We start from the raw sequence: 22,989 nt of genomic DNA, 5'->3' as shown, positions 1-22,989 counted from the left end.
ACTTAAGTACAATTTTGAGGTACTTGTACTTTACTTGAGTATTTCCATTTTATGTAATTTTATACTTCTACTCCACTAGATTTATCTGACAGCTTTAGTTACTTTACAGGTTGAGATTTAACATAAAACATGTAACATTTATACATAAAATGACTACACAGTAAGAAAAAACAACCCAAAAGTACATGAAAAGAAGAAAAAAGATGCTGAAAACTGCCAAAAAATACATAAAAAGACGACAAAGGGGAACAAAACAGCTACAAATAGATACAAATTACACAAAAAGATGCACAGAAAGTCTAAAAAAAGACATAAAAGGGTTAAAAAGAGACGTTTAATAACCAGATGAGGAATGAATGTAACTAAGTACATTTACTCAAGTATTGTACTTAAGTACAATGTTGAAGTACTTGTACTTTACTTGAGTATTTCAATTTTATGTGATATTATACTTCTACTTCACTACATTTAGAGGTAAATATTGAACTTTTTACTCCACTACATTTAGCTGACAGCTTTAGTTACTTTACAGGTGGAGATTTAATATAAAAAACATAAAAAATGTAAAGTGATTAGACGTTTTCTTAAAATTAAACCAGTTAACAGTGTATTAAGTAGTTCAAATGAGCTTTATCTTGAGAACATTTAAATGCATCACTAATAATCCAATTATATATATTCATACATAAACCTTTTTGGTTGATATGAAATCTATTTCATCTATCTGGTTTTATGACTTAATAAACTTATTGGGGCTGAGATGGATCAGACAAAGGAAATAAAGGAAACATTTATTGTGACTTTTTTTTAATCTGGCACCCAACAAATACCCCATTACAAAACAACTACAACTAATAAAAACTAAACTAAAACTAAGCATTTTCCTAAAAATAAAAACCAATTAAAAATAGCAAACTCACTCTAAAAACTAATTAAAACTAACTGAATTTGAAAACAAAAAATCACAACAAAATTAAAATTAAAACTACTGAAAAAACCAAAACTATTATAACCTTGGCCTCTACCTATAATAAAATTCACAAGTTAAATTAAAAAAAAGTAATTATGAAATAGAAAAAAAAAATACCATAAAAATAAAGCAACATTATAATAATATTAAAAAGTAAAATGAAACAAAAGTGTAGAAGTATGTGTTTGTGCATGCGCCTGTTTATGAGTGTCAGCAGAATGTTTTTACCTGATGTGACTCTAAACAGGTTTTACTAGTTTCACTTTTAAAACCTGAGATGAACTTCAACTGTTCTTCAGGAAACGTCTCATTTTCCTCTCTTTTCAGTCTAAACTTTTCATTAGGTGTTTCAGCCTCTCCTCTATGAAAGATATTCTGGATTTTACTACTCTTCTTCGTGTGAGGAGACTTATTCACTGGATCAAAGATGTTCTTTATTGACTGGAAAAATCTGGTTTTCTTTATGAGGGTCTTCAAACTAGTTTGGGAAGCTTTTGGTGCCTTTTTTTCAGTTGGTTGAGAAGCTGAGTTTTGTTGATATTCCGGACTGATTTAATAATAATAACAATAATAATAATAATAATAATAATAATAATACATTGCATATATATAGCACTTTTCTCAACACTCAAATATGCTTAACAGGGAATGTAATGCATTTTTGTTTTTGTCCTGGTTTTTTTTTTACAACTGTCTGTTGTTTTTTTTCTATTTATTTTCTTAATTTTTATTCTACATTCTTATTGTTATTTTGTCTTTTTTTTTAAAATATTGCTCTCGATTACCCCTCAATGTCTGCATTTATTGTGTCAATTTAACTATTTTAAATTTTTTCATCTGTATGGTCTTATGTCTGTTTTTGTTGAGAAAGGCAATAAAACAAAGTTGGGGCGGGAGTCTAAACTTTTCAGAGGAAACGGAGACAAAAAAATAAAAAATGTCCTCACTGGACATCAGGTTGGTCCCCACAAAGACACATAGACAAACAAACACAAGCAGCTGATTATGAAACAAAAAATATATTTTAATATCATCCTTGACGTGCAGAAGAGTGAGGAGAGAAACAGTTTTAAAGAATAATATCCAACAGACAGACAGACAGACAGACAGACAGGGGATATCAATCAGTGTGCCAGTGTTAGAGTCATACGGGGACCAGTGAGACGACACGGGGACTCTTCCTCCAAAACATTTCAGACAGAATCTGCTTCACTTTGAGCTCTCTATTGAATGCAGGACTTCATGGTAGCGCGTGTGCTGTGACTGAGGTTCAGGATGTGAACATCGAGCCTCTGCTGCCCCCTGCTGGTCACTCAGAGCAACAACACCAGGCAGAGTTTAGACAGTAAGTTAACTCTATGGAGTCTGGGGCTATTTCGTCCATTTTTGAATCCTTTTCATGTCTTTTTGGTGTCTTTTTTAGTTATTGTATGTCTTTTTTTAGTCATTTTGTGTCTGTTGTGTCTTATTTTGTTATTTTGTGTCTTTTTTTGGTCATTATGTCTTCTCATTTTGTGTCTTTTTTGGTCATTTTTTTTGGCTTTTTTGGTCATTTTGTGTCTTTTTTAGTCATTTTGTGTCTGCTGTGTATTTTTTTGTTATTTTTTGTCTTTTTTTGGTCGTTTTGTGTCTTCTGTGTTTTTTTTTGGTCATTATGGCTTCTCATTTTGTGTCTTTTTTGTTCATTTTTTGTCTTTTTTGGTCATTTTGTGTCTTTTTTTAGTTATTTTGTGTCTTTTTAGTTATTGTAAGTCTTTTTTAGTCATTTTGTGTCTTCTGTGTTTTTTTTGGTAATTTTGTCTCCTCATTTGTTTCTTTTTTGATCATTTTGTGTCTTTTTTTGGTCATTTTGTGTCTTTTTGTCTTTTTTTGTCATTTTGTGTCTTTTTTTAGTCATTTTGTGTCTTCTTCTGTGTTTTTTTGGTCATTCTGTCTTCTCATTTTGTGTCTTTTTTGGTCATTTTGTATCTTTTTTGATCATTTTTTATGTTTTTTTAGTCATTTTATGTCTTTTTGTGTCTTTTTTGGTCATTTTGTGTCTTTTTTAGTCATTTTGTGTCTTCTGTGTTTTTTTGGTCATCTCCTCATTTGTTTCTTTTTTGATCATTTTGTGTCTCTTTTTGGTCATTTTGTGTCTTTTTTTAGTCATTTTGTGTCTTTTTTGGTAATTTTGTGTCTTTTTTTGGGGTCATTTTGTGTCTTTTAGTCATTTTGTGTCTTTTTTAAGCCATTTTGTGTCTTTTTGTGTCCTTTTTTAGTTATTTTGTGTCTTTTTTGGTCATTTTTTGCCAGACTCTGACGGTTCCGGTTCGGTCCAAACACAAACTGTCCCGCTTCAACAAGTTTCACTAAAATATAATGAAACAATGAAACATTTAAAACAGTTTGTCAGTGAAAAGAGTGAAAAACCACCAACCTTCAGACGGAGACACAACTGCAACACAACAGGGGACTGGAAGAAAAAAAAAAATCAAACGTGGGTGTGAGGAGTCATTAAAAATCCAATAATAAAAAATGAATAAACAATAAAAAAATAATAAAGTCGTTCTCACGAGAAAACAAAAGTTTTTTTAAAAACAAAAGGTTGTTTTTACTTATATTATTAATTATAAGTTTGGGACAAATCAGCTGACAGTGACGTCAGTGGAAAGTTTCATATTTGACTATATCAGGTTTTCAAAATAAAGTGTTAACATTAATCAATCATTTAAATAATTTATATATAATATATAAGACATCAACATTTTTTATTTCTTTGAAATTTTGGGTTCATGTGAATAAAAACAAGTCCAAAATATTCACATTTTTCTGTTGTTGTAATTGAGCTTTATTTTGTTTTTAAATAAAATAATGAAATTATTTTATACTTTTATACATTTTTTTCCACAACAGAAGCGCAGAACTTTAAAATAAACTGCAGATATTTTCAGAAATGCTCCAGACTTCACATTCAGACTCTGAGATTTCAATAAAACCACATATAATCTTTAAACTATTGATTATTTAATGTAATAATGACAGTTTTTATTATAATAAACAGAGTTGTACCTGCTGGGTTTGGCCGCTAGGTGTCAGAGTGGGACAGAGAAACCTTTTTATTGGATTTTATTTTTTATTAAAATCATTTTTACTACTTTACTTGAATATTTAAATTTTTATGTAGCTTTATACTTTTTACTCCAGTACATTTATCTGACGGATTTAGTTACTTTGCAGATTCTGGTTATGAATAAAAACAAGAATAACCTGATAAAGTATGATTTATTATCACAGATTAAACCACCAAGCTGAATATAAAGGCTTTAAAATGAGCTTCATTTTTACCAGCAAATCAGTCCACATTTTTATTTATTTATCTATTTATTTATTACTTGTCTTTAATTCTGAATACACCAGATTTCTTTTTTGTCTTTTTTTACTTAACAAGGTTTTTTTTTTACTCTTATTTATTACATTTTTGTATTTATTTTTCGGTCTCATGTGAATCATTTTAATCTTCATGTTTCATTTGTTTATTATTATTGTTATTATTACTACTACTACTACTAATCATTTTTATTGTCTGTTTATTTTGAGCACATTTGTATCTCTCTCTCTCCCAACCTAACCCTCCTCTAACCCTATCAATTGGCTTTATTGGCATGACGTAACAATGTATATATTGCCAAAGCAAGCATCAGAAAAAAAGATAACAAGATAAGGAAAGCAATATTTACAATAAATTATTATAATTCTGTTATTCATTTTAGATGAAAAGAAAAACTAATAACAATAAAAGAAAGCAATATTTACAATCATTGATTTACAATCAACATATAATTTATACAATCTAACTGTCCCAGCAAAAAAAATAAAAAATAAAATAAAAAATAAAAACAAAACAACCAACCCTTTCTCTCTCTTTCTCTCTCTCTCTCTCTCTCTCTCCCTCTCTCTCTCTTTCTCTCTCTCTCTCTCTCTCTCTCCCTCTCTCTCTCTTTCTCTCTCTCTCCCCTTTCTCTCTCTCTCTCTCTCTCTCCATCTCTCTTTCTCTCTCTCTCTCTCTCTCTCTCTCTCTCCCTCTCTCTCTCTCTCTCTCCATCTCTCTTTCTCTCTCTCTCTCTCTCTCTCTCTCTCTCTCTCTCCCTCTCTCTCTCTCTCTCTTTCTCTCTCTCCCCTTTCTCTCTCTCTCTCCTCTCTCTCCCCTTTCTCTCTCTCTCTCTCTCTCTCTCTCCCCTTTCTCTCTCTCTCTCCCCTTTCTCTCTCTCTCTCTCTCCCCTTTCTCTCTCTCTCTCTCTCTCCCCTTTCTCTCTCTCTCTCTCTCTCTCTCTCTCCCTCTCTCTCTCTTTCTCTCTCTCCCCTTTCTCTCTCTCTCTCTCCTCTCTCTCCCCTTTCTCTCTCTCTCTCTCTCTCCCCTTTCTCTCTCTCTCTCCTCTCTCTCCCCTTTCTCTCTCTCTCTCTCCCTCTCTCTCTCTCCTCTCTCTCTCTCTCTCTCCCTCTCCCTCCCTCTCTCTCTCTCTCTCAGTCTCTCTGCTGCTGTTCAGACACTAACAGCTCCGCCCGCCTCTCTCCGTCTACCTGTCTCTCTCTCTCTCTCTCTCTCTCTCTCTCTCTCTCTCTCTCTCTCTCTCTCTCTACCTGCCTCCCCCCTCCCTCCCCCTCCTCCTCTCCTCCCTCCTCCCCCCTCCGTCCCGGTCCTCCCCCCTCTCGGTGCGGACATGCTCCCGGTTCTCCGGAGATGAGGCTCCGTAATGTCTCCTTCCTGACGGTCTCGTTGTTCGGGCTGTGCGGGCTGCTCTCCCTGTCCTGGTACACCGCCTTCAGCAGCTCCAGAGGTAAGACCCGCCCCGCTCCGGGTCCCGGTCCCGGTCCTGGTCCCGGTCCTGGTCCCGGTGCGTCCCGCTCTGTGTGTGTGTGTGTGTGTGTGTGTGTGTTGCAGCCCCGCTTTGTGTTGCAGGAGGATGATGGTGTGAGGGGCTGCAGACGGGCTGGAGGTGAAGGGAGCGCTCGGTTTATGAAGGGGACAGGGGGTCTACAGCATGAGGGGGGACAGACAGGGACAGGGACAGGGTCTACAGGAGGGGGACAGGGGGGGACAGAGAGCTGGTCTGGATTCTGTTGCAGGAAAATAAACACATGATGCTGCTGTGAGGGGGAGAGGAGGGAGCGCTTGGTTTGTGATGCATCACATGCCAGCTTGAGGGAGGCGGGGGTGAGGGCGGGGGGGGGGGGGGGTTAATGAAGAGGGGACGTGCAGGGGGGGGGGGGGGGGGGGGGGGGGGGGTCTGCCTCAATGTGTTGCAGAGAAAAGAGACAAGATGTGTGTGTGTGTGTAAGGAGGAGGGAGCGCTTGGTTTGTGCTGCAGCACAGCCGGGTGGAGAGATGGAGGAGGGGAGGGGAGGGGTGGGTTTGATTTGTTGTAGCTTCACTTTCTGCTTTGCATGGAATAAAAATGTTTCTGTGAGGTAATCAGGGGAGCGCTTGGTTTGTTGTTCTTCACATGCAGATGGAGGGAAACACACAGGATGCTCAGGATAGGAGCGCTTGATTTTTTTAACGCCAGGTAAGAGGAGGGGTTAGAGGGTCCAGATGGAGGTTGGTTTGATTCTGTTTCAGTAAAAACAAAAACAAGATGTTTGTGCACGAGAAGCTCCAACTCCTGAGGTGATGAAGGGAGCGCTTGATTTGTGCTGCACCACAGCGAGATGGAGGAGAAGCAGAGAGGAGGGGTTAGTTTGATTTGTTGCATTTGTTGGATAGAATAAAACTGTTTGTGTTTTATGTGAAGGGAAGCTCAGATTTATGAGGCAACCAGAGAAGGTGCTTGTGCATGTAAGGTAAATATAGGAGCGCTTGATTTTGATGCATTGCATGCCTGGTCAGAGGGTCCAGGTGGAGGTTGGTTTGATTTAGTTTAATTTTAAATGTTGCAGTTAAAAACAAAAACAAGGTGTTTGTGCACGAGAAGCTCCGCCTCCTGGTGAGGAAGGGAGCGCTTGATATGTGATGCAGCACAGCCGGAAGGAGAGGGTCTGGGGGGACGGGGACAGGAGGAGGTTGACTGATGCTTGTGCATGTGGAGGGAAGCTCCAGCAGTCAGGGAGTGAAAGCAGAGGGGTGGAGACAGAGAGAAGGGTTCGTTTGATTTGGTTGCAGAAAAAACAAGTGCAGCAGGTTCTGATGTAATTAGGGAGCGCTTGGTTGGTGATGCACAACATGCCAGCTTCATGGGTGGAGGCAGAGAGGGACGGGAGGGGTCTGTTTACTTTACAGTGACAGATTTTTAAAAAAAGGTAATGGCGGGAGCGCTTGGTTTGTGATGCAGTGCATGCCAGCCGAGAGGAGAAGAAAGGAAAACTCATTCTGAGCTGATCGAGGGAGCGCTTGGTTTAAATATTCAGAGGAGCGCTTGGTTTGTGGAGCCTCACGTCCAGATGAAGGGAGAAAAGTAGAAGTGGATGTTGGAGGTATAAGGAGCGCTTGTTTTGCTTTGTGTTGCAAAGACTGAGTGACAAAGGGAGCGCTTGTTGAGAGTTAGTTTGATTTTTTTGTAGCTACACTTTGAAATAAAGCTCCGGGGTCATGAGGTAAACGAGGGAGCGCTTGGTTTGAGGACGGAGGGGTTGTCAGAACACGGGAGGGAAACCTCTGACTGAATGTTGGAGGGACGGTGATAAAGGGAGCGCTTGATTAGTGAAACCTGATCTCTGATTAGAGAAAGAAGTTTGTAAGAAATGAACAACTCTGGAGCTAAAGGGAGCGCTTGTTTTGGGATGGAAAGGGGTTGTTGGGGATGAAAGTTGCTTTAGGAGGGTGGGGTTAGTAGTTGTTGCATCCTTTTTGTTTTACGGATGGGGGGGGGGGGGCTTGTTTGTGTTTTTTATTTGCTGTTTACTGGAGGAGGTCAGCTGTGGGGCGGGTGGAGTCTGACTGAGAGTCGGGTGGCTCTTAAAGAAAAAGGCGCGCTTCATTGATGATGCATGAGAGGAGACGGTGTGTTGAGGTGAACACACACAGGTGACCTGCAGGGAGCGCTTGATTTACATTGTGTAACAGGAGGAGGGTGGGAGGTGTTGTAGGTGTTGTAGTTTAGCTGTTTTGGTGGACAAAGTGTGTGTGTGTGTGTGTGTGTGTGTGTGTGTGCGCAGGCTCAGGTCCGTGGGAGCGCTTGATTTGGGGCTTGTGAGGGGGGTGGAGCTAGTGGGAGGAGAAGGTTCCTGCAGCTGCTGATTGTGTTGCTCTGCTTTAAAAAACATGTTTTTTGGTTATTTTACGTCTTGGTTTGTTTACTTTGTGTCTTTTTTTGGTCGTTTTGTGTCTGTTTTGGTAATCTCTGGTAATTTTGTGTCTTTTTTTAAGAAAAATGTACGCCTTTCTTGGTAATTTTGCAACTTTTCTTGGTAATTTTGGGTCTTTTTCGGAAATTTTGTCAGTCATGACACAAATCTTTTTACACAGAGCAGAGAGGTTTTTTTGCTTTGGTGATTTTGTGTCTTTTTATGGTTATTTTACAACTTTTTTTCATTTTTGGTCATTTTTTGGATAATTTCATGTCTTTTTTTACATTTTGTGATTGTTCTGTTGTTTTTTACTACATTCAGACTCTTGTTGTTTCTTGTAAGAGTTTCTATAGTTTCTGCTGTAATCTGCTGGTTGGTTCTGTCGGCTCTGTGTTTCAGGAGCAGAAGTTATTTTTCTCTGGTTGAAACTGATTCAGATCTGCTGCAGGGAACCGTTTCTCTCCTCTTTCATCACTTCCTTCTTTCTCTAACAAAAACCACAAAACTCTCTTGCTCTGTGTTTCTCAACGAGTTTCTGCTGTGGGAACAGAGAGAAACGTCTTGGTTGGTTTGTTGTTGAGGGTTTACAACATGAAGCTGTGAGTCTGTTTAATATGTTAATAATGTTTCTGTTACGTCTCTTTAACTGCTGCAGCAGGTTTTTTTGGCTTCATATTGTTTGTTTCACACATTTTGGGCGAAATGTTGCACAAAATATGAACTTTAAAACATATTTCAGGCTCCAGAATTCAACTCTCTCAAATACTAGATTTGATGTGTTTGAGTCTCTTTAATTTGATCTGTTTAAATGTTGAAACGTTCAGATCAGAAACCTGCAGGAAGTTATTATATATTATATTATTATAACCTGTCACTCAAACTCAACCAGGAACTGAAGAGAATCAGTTTCATGAAAACAACTTTTATCTATCAGAGTTAACACGGTGACGGGGCAGCGAGGTTGCTCTCAGTTTAAATATACATAAATATATATATATATATATATATACAGATTTTTTTTTTACTTTTTATTTGAGCATTTTAATCATTTTACAAACATAAACATTTTTAAACATCAAAACATTTCCTGACATAGGACATCATAATAAATATCAACACATAAAACATGAGGGGAGAATAGATAAATACATCAATAAATAAATGAAAAAAAAATCAGAAAAATAAGAGAAAATAAATAAAAATAATTATATATGTAGATATATGTAATTATTTTATTCATGTTTATGTATTTTTATATATACATATATATAAATATATATATATTCAACTATATATATGTATATATATGAAAATTAAAAATTAAAAAGTAGTGAAAAGAAGTAAATAAAATAAGATAAGAAAAAATTATATAAAATTAATACATAAAAATGTACAAGAAGTATATTAAATGAAGGAATAGTTAATAAATAACAAATAAAATATATAACTATGAAACCAGCAGATTTTTGATGCCAAAACCTCCATTAGAGCCAAAGTTCAGAGGAACCTGACATGGCTGTGACTCATACACACACACACACACACACACACACACACACACACACACACACACACACACACACACACTCACACACACACACACACACACACACACTCACACACCTCTCAGCGTTTCCTCTCCATCCTTGTTTCCGGACGAAGGCGTGTTTTCTGCTGCAGAGCGGAGATTGATTCACACTCTGATGGCAGTTAACCAGGAGGAGTGTGTGTGTGTGTGTGTGTGTGTGTGTGCAGCAGCACTCAGGGTAAATTAGTTCAGTCAGTGAATCTGCAGACAGAAGGTGCGTTTGATTTATTCATCCCTTTGAGACTGCAGCAGTGATGTCATGTTGACCGCCGTGTGAGGTCAGAGGTCAACGCCTCTTTAATCGAGCCCTCTGATTGGCTGAGAACCTCTGACTGACTGACCATTCTGCTCGTTTTAATATCTAAATATGTTTTTATTTGTTGTCGGTTTGAGGCTTTATTTGACCATCCGCACTTGACTTTTATTTTGTAGCTTCTGCAGCTTCCTCTGTACACACACACACACACACACACATAGAGCCGGACACACACACACACACACACACACAAAAACACACACACACACACACACACACATAGAGCCGGACACACACACACACACACACACATATAGAGCCGGACACACACACACACACACACACACACAAAAACACACACACACACACATAGAGCCGGACACACACACACACACACACACACACATAGAGCCGGACACACACACACACACACACATAGAGCCGGACACACACACACACACACACATAGAGCCGGACACACACACACACACACGCACACAGATTGGTTTACTACATGTAAACAGCAGACGGCTCATAGCGATTAGATGACGCATCGTTCCCTTTCAGGCTGGAAGTGAACATGCTTGGCCTTGTCCTCCTGTCACACACACTGCCACACACACTGCCACACACACACACACACACACACACACACACACACACATCCTGCATGGCATTGTTTAACTGTCATAACCTTGGTTTTACTTTCCTCTGTGGCTGTTTTGCTTCTGTTGCACCGAACCGATCCATAAAATGCTGTTATTCTATTATAGTCTGGTTTAAATAGAGCTGTGTGTGTGTGTGTGTGTGTGTGTGTGTGTGTGTACTTCTGGCTGCACTGAGTTTATCTAATTATCTCTGATGTCCGTCCAGAATAAACGTGGATAAATCCACTTAGAAGTCACAGAGAGAAGTTTGCTGCAGAACTTCAGAGAGAAACTTGATGTTTGTAACTTTTCTTCCGTGTCACAGTGACGCTGTGATGGTTATCTGAACATGCATGAGTTCACCTCAAACAGGAGCTGCTGACAGATGATTCTGCATTCTTTTCATGGACACACTTTGACTAAATGTTGACATGTATATGCAAATATCAACAAATACAAATCAGTTTTACAGGGTCTTTCTCCCAAAATATGTCTGTGTAATGAGTGTGAGTGCACCTCCTGCACCAGAGAAAACTCTTTTTAAGGCTCATTGGAGAAGAATTACACTGCAGAACTTTAGTTTGAGCCTTAAAAATATTGTGTTTTTAAAATAAAACTGATGCTAATAATAAATAAAGAGCAGATTTGTTGGAGCAGTAACTCAGTGACTGTCCTGCTGCCTGTGGAGAGTTGTACTACTGCAGTACACACAAGTACTACTGCAGTATACAAAAGTACTACTGCAGTATACAAAGGTACTACTGCAGTACACACAAGTACTACTGCAGTACACACAAGTACTACTGCAGTACACACAAGTACTACTGCAGTATACAAAAGTACTACTGCAGTACACAAAAGTACTACTGCAGTATACAAAAGTACTACTGCAGTAGTACTTGTGTGTACTGCAGTACTTGTGTAGTAATAGACTGTTGTTGGTCAACCAGAAAAGGAAACCAGAAAAGGAGACAGAAGTATTGATCTCGTCTCCTCTTTTCCTTTGTCCTCAGTTCACACACAGATACACACTTTTACACTTTTATATCCATTAATACAAATTTATTTACAGATTTTTACACATATATATATATATATATATATATATATATATATACAACTTGTCATCAGTGCTGAGCTGCAGCTCAGATTAATCTTCAGGTTCCAGCTTTCAGATGATGTTCACCACTTCTACGGGACATCTGCTGCTGACCTGCTGTCTCCAACTAAAGATACTCAAACATGGTTCTTTGTGGCTCTGTGAGGGTTAACTGAGGCTTTATCTGAAACAGGAAACTATAAGTTAGAGTGCAGCTCTTCGTCCTCCCTCCTCCTCTCTCTGTTCCCCTTCAGCTCTACAGTTTTAAGAATGGGTGTAACAACTTGAGCTGACAGGCGCCACTCCCTGTTGATCAGATCAGAGCTGAAAACCAGTTTCACTTCTCAGAAAGTGAGACACAGACAGGTTTCGTCTCTGAGAGGTGAAATGGCGCAGAAAGGAGTTCAGCTGGACAATGATCGGCAGTCTATCTGTTATCTCTGCTCTGTGGAGGAACATAAAGGCCACGACACGGTCTCAGCTGCAGCAGAAAGGAGCGAGAGGCAGAAAGAGCTGGAGGTGAGTCGACTCAACATCCAGCAGAGAATCCAGGACAGAGAGAAAGATGTGAAGCTGCTTCAACAGGAGCTAGAGGCCATCAATCGCTCTGCTGATAAAGCAGTGAAGGACAGTGAGAAGATGTTCACTGAGCTGATCCGTCTCATGCAGAAAAGAAGGTCTGAGGTGAAGCGGCAGGTCAGATCCCAGCAGGAAACTGAAGTGAGTGGAGTCAAAGACGTGGAGGAGAAGCTGCAGCAGGAGATCAGAGAGCTGAAGAGGAAAGACGCTGAACTGAAGAAGCTCTCAAACACAGAGGACCACAACCAGTTTCTCCACAGCTACCCCTCACTGTCAGCACTCAGCCCGTCTACATCCAGCATCCAGATCCGTCCTCGCCGCCGCTTTGACCACGTGACAGCGGCCGTGTCACGAGTCAGAGACATACTGCAGGACGTCCTGAGAGACAAATGGACAGACGTCTCACTGAGTCTTTTACTGCCGGCAGCAGAGCCCAAGACCAGAGCTGAGTTCTTACAGTATTCACGTCAAATCACTCTGGATCCAAACACAGCAAACAAATGGCTGTTATTATCTGATGGGAACAGGAAAGTAACAATTACATTAGAAGACCAGTCTTATTCTGATCATCCAGACAGATTCACTGGTCTGTATCAGGTCCTGAGTAGAGAGAGTCTGACTGGACGTTGTTACTGGGAGGTGGAGTGGAGAGGGAAAGGAGTTTCTGTAGCAGTCTCATACAAGAATATCAACAGAGCAGGGACATCAGATGACTGTGGGTTTGGATCTAATAACAAGTCTTGGGCGTTCGATGGGCGTTGTAACAAAAAGAGGTATAACTTTTGGTACAACAACATCTGCACTCGCGTCTCAGGTCCTCGGTCCTCCAGAGTGGGAGTGTACCTGGATCACAGTGCAGGTATTCTGTCCTTCTACAGCGTCTCTAAAACCATGACCCTCCTCCACAGAGTCCAGACCATGTTCACTCAGCCGCTCCACGCTGGAGTTAATGTTTATTGGTCTGGCGGACTCTCTGCTGAGTTCTGTAGACTCAAATAAACAGAAATGATATAAAGCAGTAGTTAGAAGGACGAGGTACCATGGTCATTTTGCCTCTTTATTTTGTAATTTTTTGTGATATTTACATCTTTTTTGTAATTATGTGTCTCTTTTAGTAATTTTATGTATTTTCGGTATTTTGGGTTTGTTCTATAATTACTGTTACAGGAGTAACATTTTAACTCTTGCTTGTTTTTTTTGTTTGCTTTACTGAAGTAAATTATCTTAATTCTTCCTCCTCTGTCGTCCTCTTAAATGTTTTATTCATTCACTTTTTTTTATTTGCTTTTAAATGTCTTCTAATGTGTTTTATGTATTTCAATCTTACCCCTGTAAAGCACTTTGAATGTCCCTGTGTCCGAATTGTGCTATATAAATAAACTTGCCTTGCCTTGCCTTGCCTTCTGTGTTTGGTGAACAGTAAATAATTGTTTGTTTCTTTTTCCATTACAGTCAACAGTGGCATCATGTAAACAAACTGGTAATTTAAGAGTTAAAATTGAGAAAATAAACATATATTTGGTTGTTATAATCAGGACTGCTGCTGGGTAAAAGATGTAACTCTGTGAAAGTGAAAAACAATAATTAGTATTTTTATAGCAGTTTGATGTAATCAACATTTTGTATTCAGATCTAACATGATGGAGTTGTTTGTTTGTTTTTTAATCTGATTCTGCAAATAAATAAAAGTAAAATTGCATCAAAATAATTGTTGTTGATCCTCATTGACCTTTATCACACTGTGAAAAAATAAAAATATGTAAACAAACATTTAAAGGGTTAAAAATATAAAAATAAATTAATATTTGGTCATTATAATGAGGACTGGTGGTGGATAAAATATAAACTGTGGAAGCGAAAAATATTAATATTTAGCATTTACATAGCAGTTCATCAGGAATTATGACAATATGAATATAATATATATGTTATTATGATATATTTAGGTTTTATGTATTTAATATAAATTATATTCAAATATATGTAATATATTTGTTATTTGTATGAACAATATATAATAATGTTATAATATAAGCCCTGAAAAGTAAGTCATATTTCCTTTTATTTTTTAAAATGTTTATTTATAGGTCTGTGCAAATCTTTTTTTTTAGAAATGGAAAGAATAACCTCCAGAATCAGAAATCAAGAACAGGAATATATTAAACTCTGTAATAAATAGATTAAATATGAGACCCCAATTAAATATTACAGCATACATATGATCATTTTATTAAGATTTTGTCTATATTGTTGATTTTTTTTAAATATAATACATATAATAGAAAAAACTGAATTTTCTGCAGTTAAAATAGAAATATTATTTAATATAAATACTACTAAATATTTTTTTTTCTGCAGTAAAATCTTGACTTGTAATCGAGTTCATTTTTATTGATTCTGCATCTAAAACAAAACAAAAAAACAGCCAAAGATTTAACACCAAATGTTTAACAAAAGGCATCAGCACTGAGCATGAGAATGACTTCATGTACTCGTATCATAATGCTCTCAACCTTTATACACTTTAATCATTTTAATTAATTACTTAATGTTTATTAATGAGCAGAACAACTTGTCATCAGTGCTGAGCTGCAGCTCAGATTAATCTTCAGGTTCCAGCTTTCAGATGATGTTCACCACTTCTACGGGACATCTGCTGCTGACCTGCTGTCTCCAACTAAAAATACTCAAACATGGTTCTTTGGGCTCTGTGAGGGTTAACTGAGGCTTCATCTGAAACAGGAAACAAAATAAGTTAGAGGGCAGCTCTTCGTCCTCCCAGAAGAAAAGAAATACAGCACAACGTGAGGAGAGGAAAGGAGGAAAAAACAATTAAAAAAACCTCAGCAACATAAGCACATACTCGACATGAATATACACACTGACATGAACATACACTTCACAACATGAACGGACTTATGACATGCCAGGGGGGGGGGGGGGGGGGGGCCTTGTCTAGCATAGTCAAGCAGCCATCCGGTCCTGCAGCTATTAAAGCGCTGGTAAGATTGGAATTTGGGCCGTAGGCGAAAGTGGCAGCAATTTTCTCCTACTCATCTTCTCGATAATAATGTCCATGCTGGTCTCTGGATTGATCCAGTCTCTTCTCCAGGGCCGTCAGTCGCTCCTTGATTTCATCCAAAGTGCGGTTTGTGACCACAGTCTGACAGGACTCGGGCAGCCTTATGGGGCTTTGGACAGCTTTCACCGTTTTCTTTGTATCTGGATAAACCAGAGCAAAGCCTGATCCAATCAGCAAAAGACCTGTTAACATGGTTCCCAATAGATAAAGATCTTCTATATCTTCCACAGAGAGAGCCGCCTGGCACGCGACTCACCACCTCTCCCACCGTCCATCGTGTGGCCAGCCGTAAACGAGAGACCAGTTGATCAAACCCATGATTTTTTAGTTTTGAGAGCAGTGTAGAGAGAGTCTCTCAAAGTATAAGACAGAAGACGAGACGAGAGGAGAGGAGCGAAGTAGGAAAAAACACACAGAGGGAGAAAGGAAAGAAAAGTGCGACCGCCTCCGTTAAGAGCCAAACGAGAAAGCAGGATTAGTATTTCTATGGCAGTTTGAGGAAATCAACATTTGTGTTCAGATGTAACAAGATGGAGTTGTTTGTTTGTTGTGAAAATAACTGTTGTTTCAGTAATAATAAAGTGAAATTATCATTCCACATTTCCCCCGTTTGCCTCGTCCTGCTCTGATCCTCTTCAGACTGCTGCTCCACTCTCAGGCCCGCAACCTGAGACGATCTTTGACAGTTCAGTCAATATGAGGCAAGCTGAGAGCGAGTGTGTTGGTTTTCACTGTGTGTGTGTGAGAGAGAGTGTGTGCGTGCGTGTGTGTGTGTGTGTGTGCGTGTGTGTGTGTGTGTGTGTGTGTGTGTAATGTGAGCTCCAGATTAACTGTGTGATCTGTGTTACAGAAGCTTCTGTTTGAGGTGTCAGTCACACTGGTAATGACTGTAGCGGAGTCTGTGTGTTATGTGGTATACTGTGTGTGTGTGTGTGTGTGGTATTAGAGACTTTAATCCCCTCAGCTGTCGGCTTTGATCAGCCTGCTGGAAAATGTGAATCAACGAATATGAAACTGAATAATTGTTGTAACAGATTAATAACGGAGAGAAAAACTAATAAAAGAACAACAGTCTACAGTCTGCAATGTGTGTTTGTGTGTGTGTGTGTGTGTGTGTCTTCTTCACCTGTTGTTTTTAAAAACACATCACTGAGCTGTACTGTCCTTTGTACTGGCTTAGATTAGTATCTAAATACATTAAAAAATATATGAATATATATTTAAGATAAAGTAGATGAATAATGGAATAAAAACAAATAAATAACTAAATATATATTTTTAAAATACAAATTTATATATTTTATTAACCTTTTTTACCTTTGAGGACAAAAGTGTTGACTTCCTAAAACTGCTAAAAAAATGAAATATTTATATTTTTCACTTCTGACCAAATATTGATCCATTTTCACATTTTTAACCCTTTAAATGTTTGTTTACATATTTTTATTTTTCCACAGTGTGATAAAGGTCAATGATGATCAACAACAGTGATTTTGATACAATTGGTTTATTTTTATTTTTTTGCAGAATCAGATTAAACAACAAACAACCCCATCATCCAAATGTTGACATTTTTTCAAACTGCTATGGAAATATTAATTATTTTTCACTTTCACAGAGTTACATATTTTCCCCAGCAGTAGTTCTGATCATAACAACCACATATATCTTTATTTTCTCAATTTTAACTCTTAAAATACCAGTTTGTTTACATGATGCCACTGTTGTTTCTAATGGAAAAACAAACAAACAATTATTTTTTGTTCACCAAACACAGAGGAGGAGGAAGTATTTAGATCATTTACTCCAGCAAAGCAAACAAAAAAAACAAGTTAGAGTTAAAATGTTATTCTTGTAAAAGCAACTATAAAACTATACCAGAGTACCAAAAAAAGACACAAAATTACCAAAATAGACACATAATTACAAAAAAAGATGTAAATATCCCAAAAAATTGCAATATAAAGACTGAAAACGACCATGGTACCTCGTCCTTCTAACTACTGCTTTACATCATTTCTGTTTATTTGAGTCTACAGAACTCAGCAGAGAGTCCACGAAACCAATAAACATAAACTCCAGCGTGGAGCGGCTGAGTGAACGTGGTCTGGACTCTGTGGAGGAGGGTCATGGTTTCAGAGACGCTGTAGAAGGACAGAATACCTGCACTGTGATCCAGGAACACTCCCACTCTGGAGGACCGAGGACCTGAGACGGGAGTTTGGACGTTGTTGTACCGAAAGTTATAACTGTCATTGGAACAATATAACGCCCAAGATTTGTTATTAGATCCAAACCTACAGTCATCTGACCTCCCTGCTCTGCTGATGTTCTTGTATGAGACTGCTACAGAAACTCCTCCTGTCCCTCTCCACTTCACCTCCCAGTAACAACGTCCAGTCAGACTCTCTCTACTCAGGACCTGATAACAGTCAGTGAATCTGTCTGGATGATCAGAATAAGACTGGTCTTGACTTCTTAATGTAACTTTCCTGTTCCCTTCAGATAAAACCAGCCGTCTGAATGCTGTGTTTGGATCCAGAGTGATTTCTCGTGAATACTGTAAGAACTCAGCTCTGGTCTTTGGCTCTGCTGCCGGCAGTAAAACATCCACTTCAGTCGGTGAGACGTCTGTCCATTTGTTTCTCAGGACGTCCTGCAGTATGTCTCTGACTCGTGACACGGCCGCTGTCACGTGGTCAAAGCGGCGGCGAGGACGGATCTGGATGCTGGATGTAGACGGGCTGAGTGCTGACAGTGAGGGGTAGCTGTGGAGAAACTGGTTGTGGTCCTCTGTGTTTGAGAGCTTCTTCAGTTCAGCGTCTTTACTCTTCAGCTCTCTGATCTCCTGCTGCAGCTTCTCCTCCACCTCTTTGACTCCACTCACTTCAGTTTCCTGCTGGGATCTGACCTGCCGCTTCACCTCAGAGCTTCTTTTCTGCATGAGACGGATCAGCTCAGTGAACATCTTCTCACTGTCCTCCACTGCTTTATCAGCAGAGAGATTGATGGCCTCCAGCTCCTGTTGAAGCAGCTTCACATCTTTCTCTCTGTCCTGGATTCTCTGCTGGATGTTGAGTCGACTCACCTCCAGCTCTTTCTGCCTCTCGCTCCTTTCTGCTGCAGCTGAGACCGTGTCGTGGCCTTTATGTTGGTCCACAGAGCAGAGATAACAGATAGACTGCCGATCGGTCCGGCAGAACATCTTCATCACCTCATCGTGCTGAGAGCAGATGTTCTCCTGCAGCTTCTCGGAGGGCTCCACCAGCTTGTGTTTCTTTAATTGAGGGACATCATAATGAGGCTGGAGGTGTTGCTTACAGTACGACACCAAACAGACGAGACAGGACTTCTGAGCTTTCAGTTTTCTCCCGCTGCAGACATCACAGGCCACATCTCCAGGTCCAGCATAGCAGTGGTCAGCAGGAGCAGCTTGGAGGCCAGTCTTCTTCAGCTGCTCCACTAAATCTGCTAACACGGTGCTTCTCAGCAGGACAGGCCTTGGTCTGAAGGTCTTCCTGCACTGAGGGCAGCTGTAGACCAGTTTCTGATCCTCTTCATCCCAGTGGCTGTTAATACAGTCCATGCAGTAGCTGTGTCCACAGGTTAGAGTCACAGGATCCTTCAGTGGATCCAAACAGATCGAACAGGAGAAAGACTCCTTGTCCAGCTGAACTCCTTTCTGCGCCATTTCACCTCTCAGAGACGAAGCCTGTCTGTGTCTGACTTCCTGAGAAGTGAAACTGGTTTTCAGCTCCGATCACAACAACATGCAGGGAGTGGCGCCTGTCAGCACACAGTTGTTACACCCATTCTAACAACTGCAGAGCTGAAGGGGAACAGGAAGTGTCTTCACACAGAGAGAGGAGGAGGGAGGACGGGGAGCTGCACTGTAACTTGTTTTGTTTCCTGGTTCAGGTGAAGCCTCAGTTAACCCTCACAGACCCTCAAAGAACCATGTTTGTATTTATATATATATATAATTAAAAAAATGCATATATTCATATTTAAATCTATATTATATATCAACAAATACATATATAACTAATATATATATGTATATATATATATATATATATATATATATATATATATATATATATATATATACACTGAACAAAAATATAAATGCTATAAACACTTTTGTTTTTGCTCAATGGTGGTGGTGGGGTTATAGTGCATGGTGGTGGTGGGGTTATGGCCCATGGTGGTGGTGGTTATAGTCCATGGTGGTGGTGGGGTTATAGTCCATGGTGGTGGTGGTGGTGGTTATAGTCCATGGTGGTGGTGGGGTTATAGTCCATGGTGGTGGTGGGGTTATAGTCCATGGTGGTGGTGGTTATAGTCCATGGTGGTGGTGGGGTTATAGTCCATGGTGGTGGTGGTGGGGTTATAGTCCATGGTGGTGGTGGGGTTATAGTCCATGGTGGTGGTGGTTATAGTCCATGGTGGTGGTGGGGTTATAGTCCATGGTGGTGGTGGTTATAGTCCATGGTGGTGGTGGGGTTATAGTCCATGGTGGTGGTGGTGGGGTTATAGTCCATGGTGGTGGGGGTGGTGGGGTTATAGTCCATGGTGGTGGTGGGGTTATAGTCCATGGTGGTGGTGGGGTTATGGCCCATGGTGGTGGTGGGGTTATAGTCCATGGTGGTGGTGGGGTTATAGTCCATGGTGGTGGTGGTTGTAGTCCATGGTGGTGGTGGTTATAGTGCATGGTGGTGGTGGTTATAGTCCATGGTGGTGGGGGGGTTATGGCCCATGGTGGTGGTGGGGTTATGGCCCATGGTGGTAGTGGGGTTATAGTCCATGGTGGTGGTGGGGTTATAGTCCATGGTGGTGGGGGGGTTATGGCCCATGGTGGTGGTGGGGTTATGGCCCATGGTGGTGGTGGGGTTATAGTCCATGGTGGTGGTGGTGGGGTTATGGCCCATGGTGGTGGGGGGGTTATGGCCCATGGTGGTGGTGGGGTTATGGCCCATGGTGGTGGTGGGGTTATAGTCCATGGTGGTGGTGGTGGGGTTATGGCCCATGGTGGTGGTGGGGTTATAGTCCATGGTGGTGGTGGGGTTATAGTCCATGGTGATGGTGGGGTTATAGTCCATGGTGGTGGTGGGGTTATGGCCCATGGTGGTGGTGGGGTTATGGCCCATGGTGGTGGTGGGGTTATAGTCCATGGTGGTGGTGGGGTTATAGTCCATGGTGATGGTGGGGTTATGGCCCATGGTGGTGGTGGGGTTATGGCCCATGGTGGTGGTGGGGTTATAGTCCATGGTGGTGGTGGGGTTATAGTCCATGGTGGTGGTGGGGTTATGGCCCATGGTGGTGGTGGGGTTATGGCCCATGGTGGTGGTGGTGGGGTTATAGTCCATGGTGGTGGTGGGGTTATGGCCCATGGTGGTGGTGGGGTTATAGTCCATGGTGGTGGTGGTGGGGTTATAGTCCATGGTGGTGGGGGGGTTATAGTCCATGGTGGTGGTGGGGTTATGGCCCATGGTGGTGGTGGGGTTATGGCCCATGGTGGTGGTGGGGTTATGGCCCATGGTGGTGGTGGGGTTATGGCCCATGGTGGTGGTAGGGTTATAGTCCATGGTGGTGGTGGTGGGGTTATAGTCCATGGTGGTGGTGGGGTTATGGCCCATGGTGCACAACAATCACCAACCTGATCAGCTCTATGAAGGAGATGTGTCACTGTGGTCCCACCAGATACTGACTGGTTTTCTGACCCCCTGATAAAGCAAAACTGAACATTTTAGAGTGTCCTTTTATTGTAGCCAGCCTGAGGCTCACCTGGTTTAATAATCCTGCTGTCTCATCAGCATCTTGATGTGTCTCACCTGAGAGGTGGATGGATTATCTCGGCTCACTATCACATATTTAGACAGATTTATGAACAATATTTGAGAGAATTGGTTATTTTGAGTCTATAGAGAAAAGTTTTAGATCTTTGAGTTCAGCTCATGAAAAATGGGAGCAAAAACAAAAGTGTTGCATTCATATTTTTGTTCTATATATGTTATATTCTGTACTATAATAACAAAAGAAAGAGCTTTCTTCTTCATTCTCAGACATGAATACTGACGTTTAAAGCCCAGCAGGAGTCGGATCAGCTGACCGACACGACGCTTTCTGTCCGTCTGTGACCTTGACTGCTGCCTCGCCACGGGCCGTTAGCCTCATTACCCCCAAAACACACACACACACACACACACACACACACACACACACACACACACACACACACTCCTGCAGGCTGTTGTCATGGTACGAGCTGTTACTGCTGCCCTCTGGCTGCTTTGCAGTGTGTGTGTGTGTGTGTGTGTGTGTGTGTGTGTGTGTGTGGGACTAAATCCGTCTACAAGTTAATTTTTACCCGGACCACGTCCTCTGGTCGGGTCGTGTTCAGTTTCTTGGTCACAGTAAAACGTATTTATGAACTCTTTGTGTTTCCTCTGAGGTCACTGATGTAAACTAAGGATCATATCTGAAGATGTGACATCATATTACAGTCAAATTGCCAAAAATTCAGAATTTTTATAACTTTTTATGTCTAATCTCCCCTATAATACCATCCCAACAACAACAACAACAACAACAACAACATGATCTCTGCTCCTCAGAGGATGAACCGTTTACATTTAAATATCAATATAATATTATCATGATGCATTTTAGTTCCACCGTTAGTTACAGAGCTGAGGATTCAGTTAAAACGGTGTGATGACATCATCATCTGGACACACACACACACACACACACACACACACATTTCCTGGAGAGTCCAAGACGTGATGAATATTTGATGGAGCTGTGGGAGGTCGGGTTGCACTCAGACACACACTATGTCCCAATGTGTCCCAGCACCTTAATGTGTCCCCCGGTGTGTCCAAATGTGTCCCAATGTGTCCCAGCGTTTCCCAATATGTCCAAATGTTTCTCAGTGTGTCCCAGCATGACCAAGCGTGTCCAAATCTGTCCCAGCTTCCCACTGTAACCAAATGTGTCCCAGTGTGTCCAAATGTGTCCCAGCATGTCCAAGCTTCCCAATGTGTCCCAGGGTTCCAATGTGTCCCAGCATCCTAATGTGTCCCAGCATTCCCCAGTGTGTCCTAATGTGTCCCAGCATCCCAATGTGTCCCAACATCCTAATGTGTCCCAGGGTTCCAATGTGTCCCAGCATCCTAATGTGTCCCAGCATCCTAATGTGTCCCAATGTGTCCCAGCATTCCCCAGTGTGTCCTAATGTGTCCCAGCATCCCAATGTGTCCCAGCATCCTAATGTGTCCCAGTGTCCCAATGTGTCCCAGCATCCTAATGTGTCCCAGCATCCTAATGTGTCCCAGTGTCCCAATGTGTCCCAGTATCCTAATGTGTCCCAGCATCCTAATGTGTCCCAGCATCCTAATGTGTCCCAGTGTCCCAATGTGTCCCAGCATCCTAATGTGTCCCAGCATCCTAATGTGTCCCAGCATCCTAATGTGTCCCAGTGTCCCAATGTGTCCCAGCATCCT

General features: G+C 40.7%; 2 protein-coding genes across 2 annotated transcripts in view; one reads left to right on the top strand and one right to left on the bottom strand.

Moving 5' to 3' along the window:
- Nucleotides 1–5,590: 5,590 nt before the first annotated feature.
- The window catches only part of mgat4b (alpha-1,3-mannosyl-glycoprotein 4-beta-N-acetylglucosaminyltransferase B), a 77,091-nt gene continuing 59,692 nt past the window's right edge, over nucleotides 5,591–22,989 (top strand). The window contains exon 1 of the mRNA XM_059346994.1: nucleotides 5,591–5,784. Within this exon, the coding sequence (XP_059202977.1) occupies nucleotides 5,688–5,784 (97 nt within the window). The 5' untranslated portion in view covers nucleotides 5,591–5,687. The remainder of the gene's footprint in view (nucleotides 5,785–22,989) is intronic.
- LOC131982367 (tripartite motif-containing protein 16-like) lies at nucleotides 17,047–19,431 on the bottom strand. The gene has a single exon (XM_059346993.1). It carries the CDS (start codon nucleotides 19,170–19,172, stop codon nucleotides 17,505–17,507), a length of 1,668 nt encoding a protein of 555 aa, XP_059202976.1. The 5' UTR covers nucleotides 19,173–19,431; the 3' UTR covers nucleotides 17,047–17,504.

Source organism: Centropristis striata, chromosome 12, assembly GCF_030273125.1.
Source record: "Centropristis striata isolate RG_2023a ecotype Rhode Island chromosome 12, C.striata_1.0, whole genome shotgun sequence".
Taxonomy (NCBI): Eukaryota; Metazoa; Chordata; class Actinopteri; order Perciformes; family Serranidae; genus Centropristis; species Centropristis striata.
Note: the sequence above shows the minus strand (reverse complement) of the source record. Positions and strands in the feature narration are given on the sequence as shown.

Excerpts from the sequence above, each read along its gene's own strand:
- LOC131982367 (XM_059346993.1), bottom strand. The coding sequence starts at position 19,172 with ATGGCGCAGAAAGGAGTTCAGCTGGACAAGGAGTCTTTCTCCTGTTCG.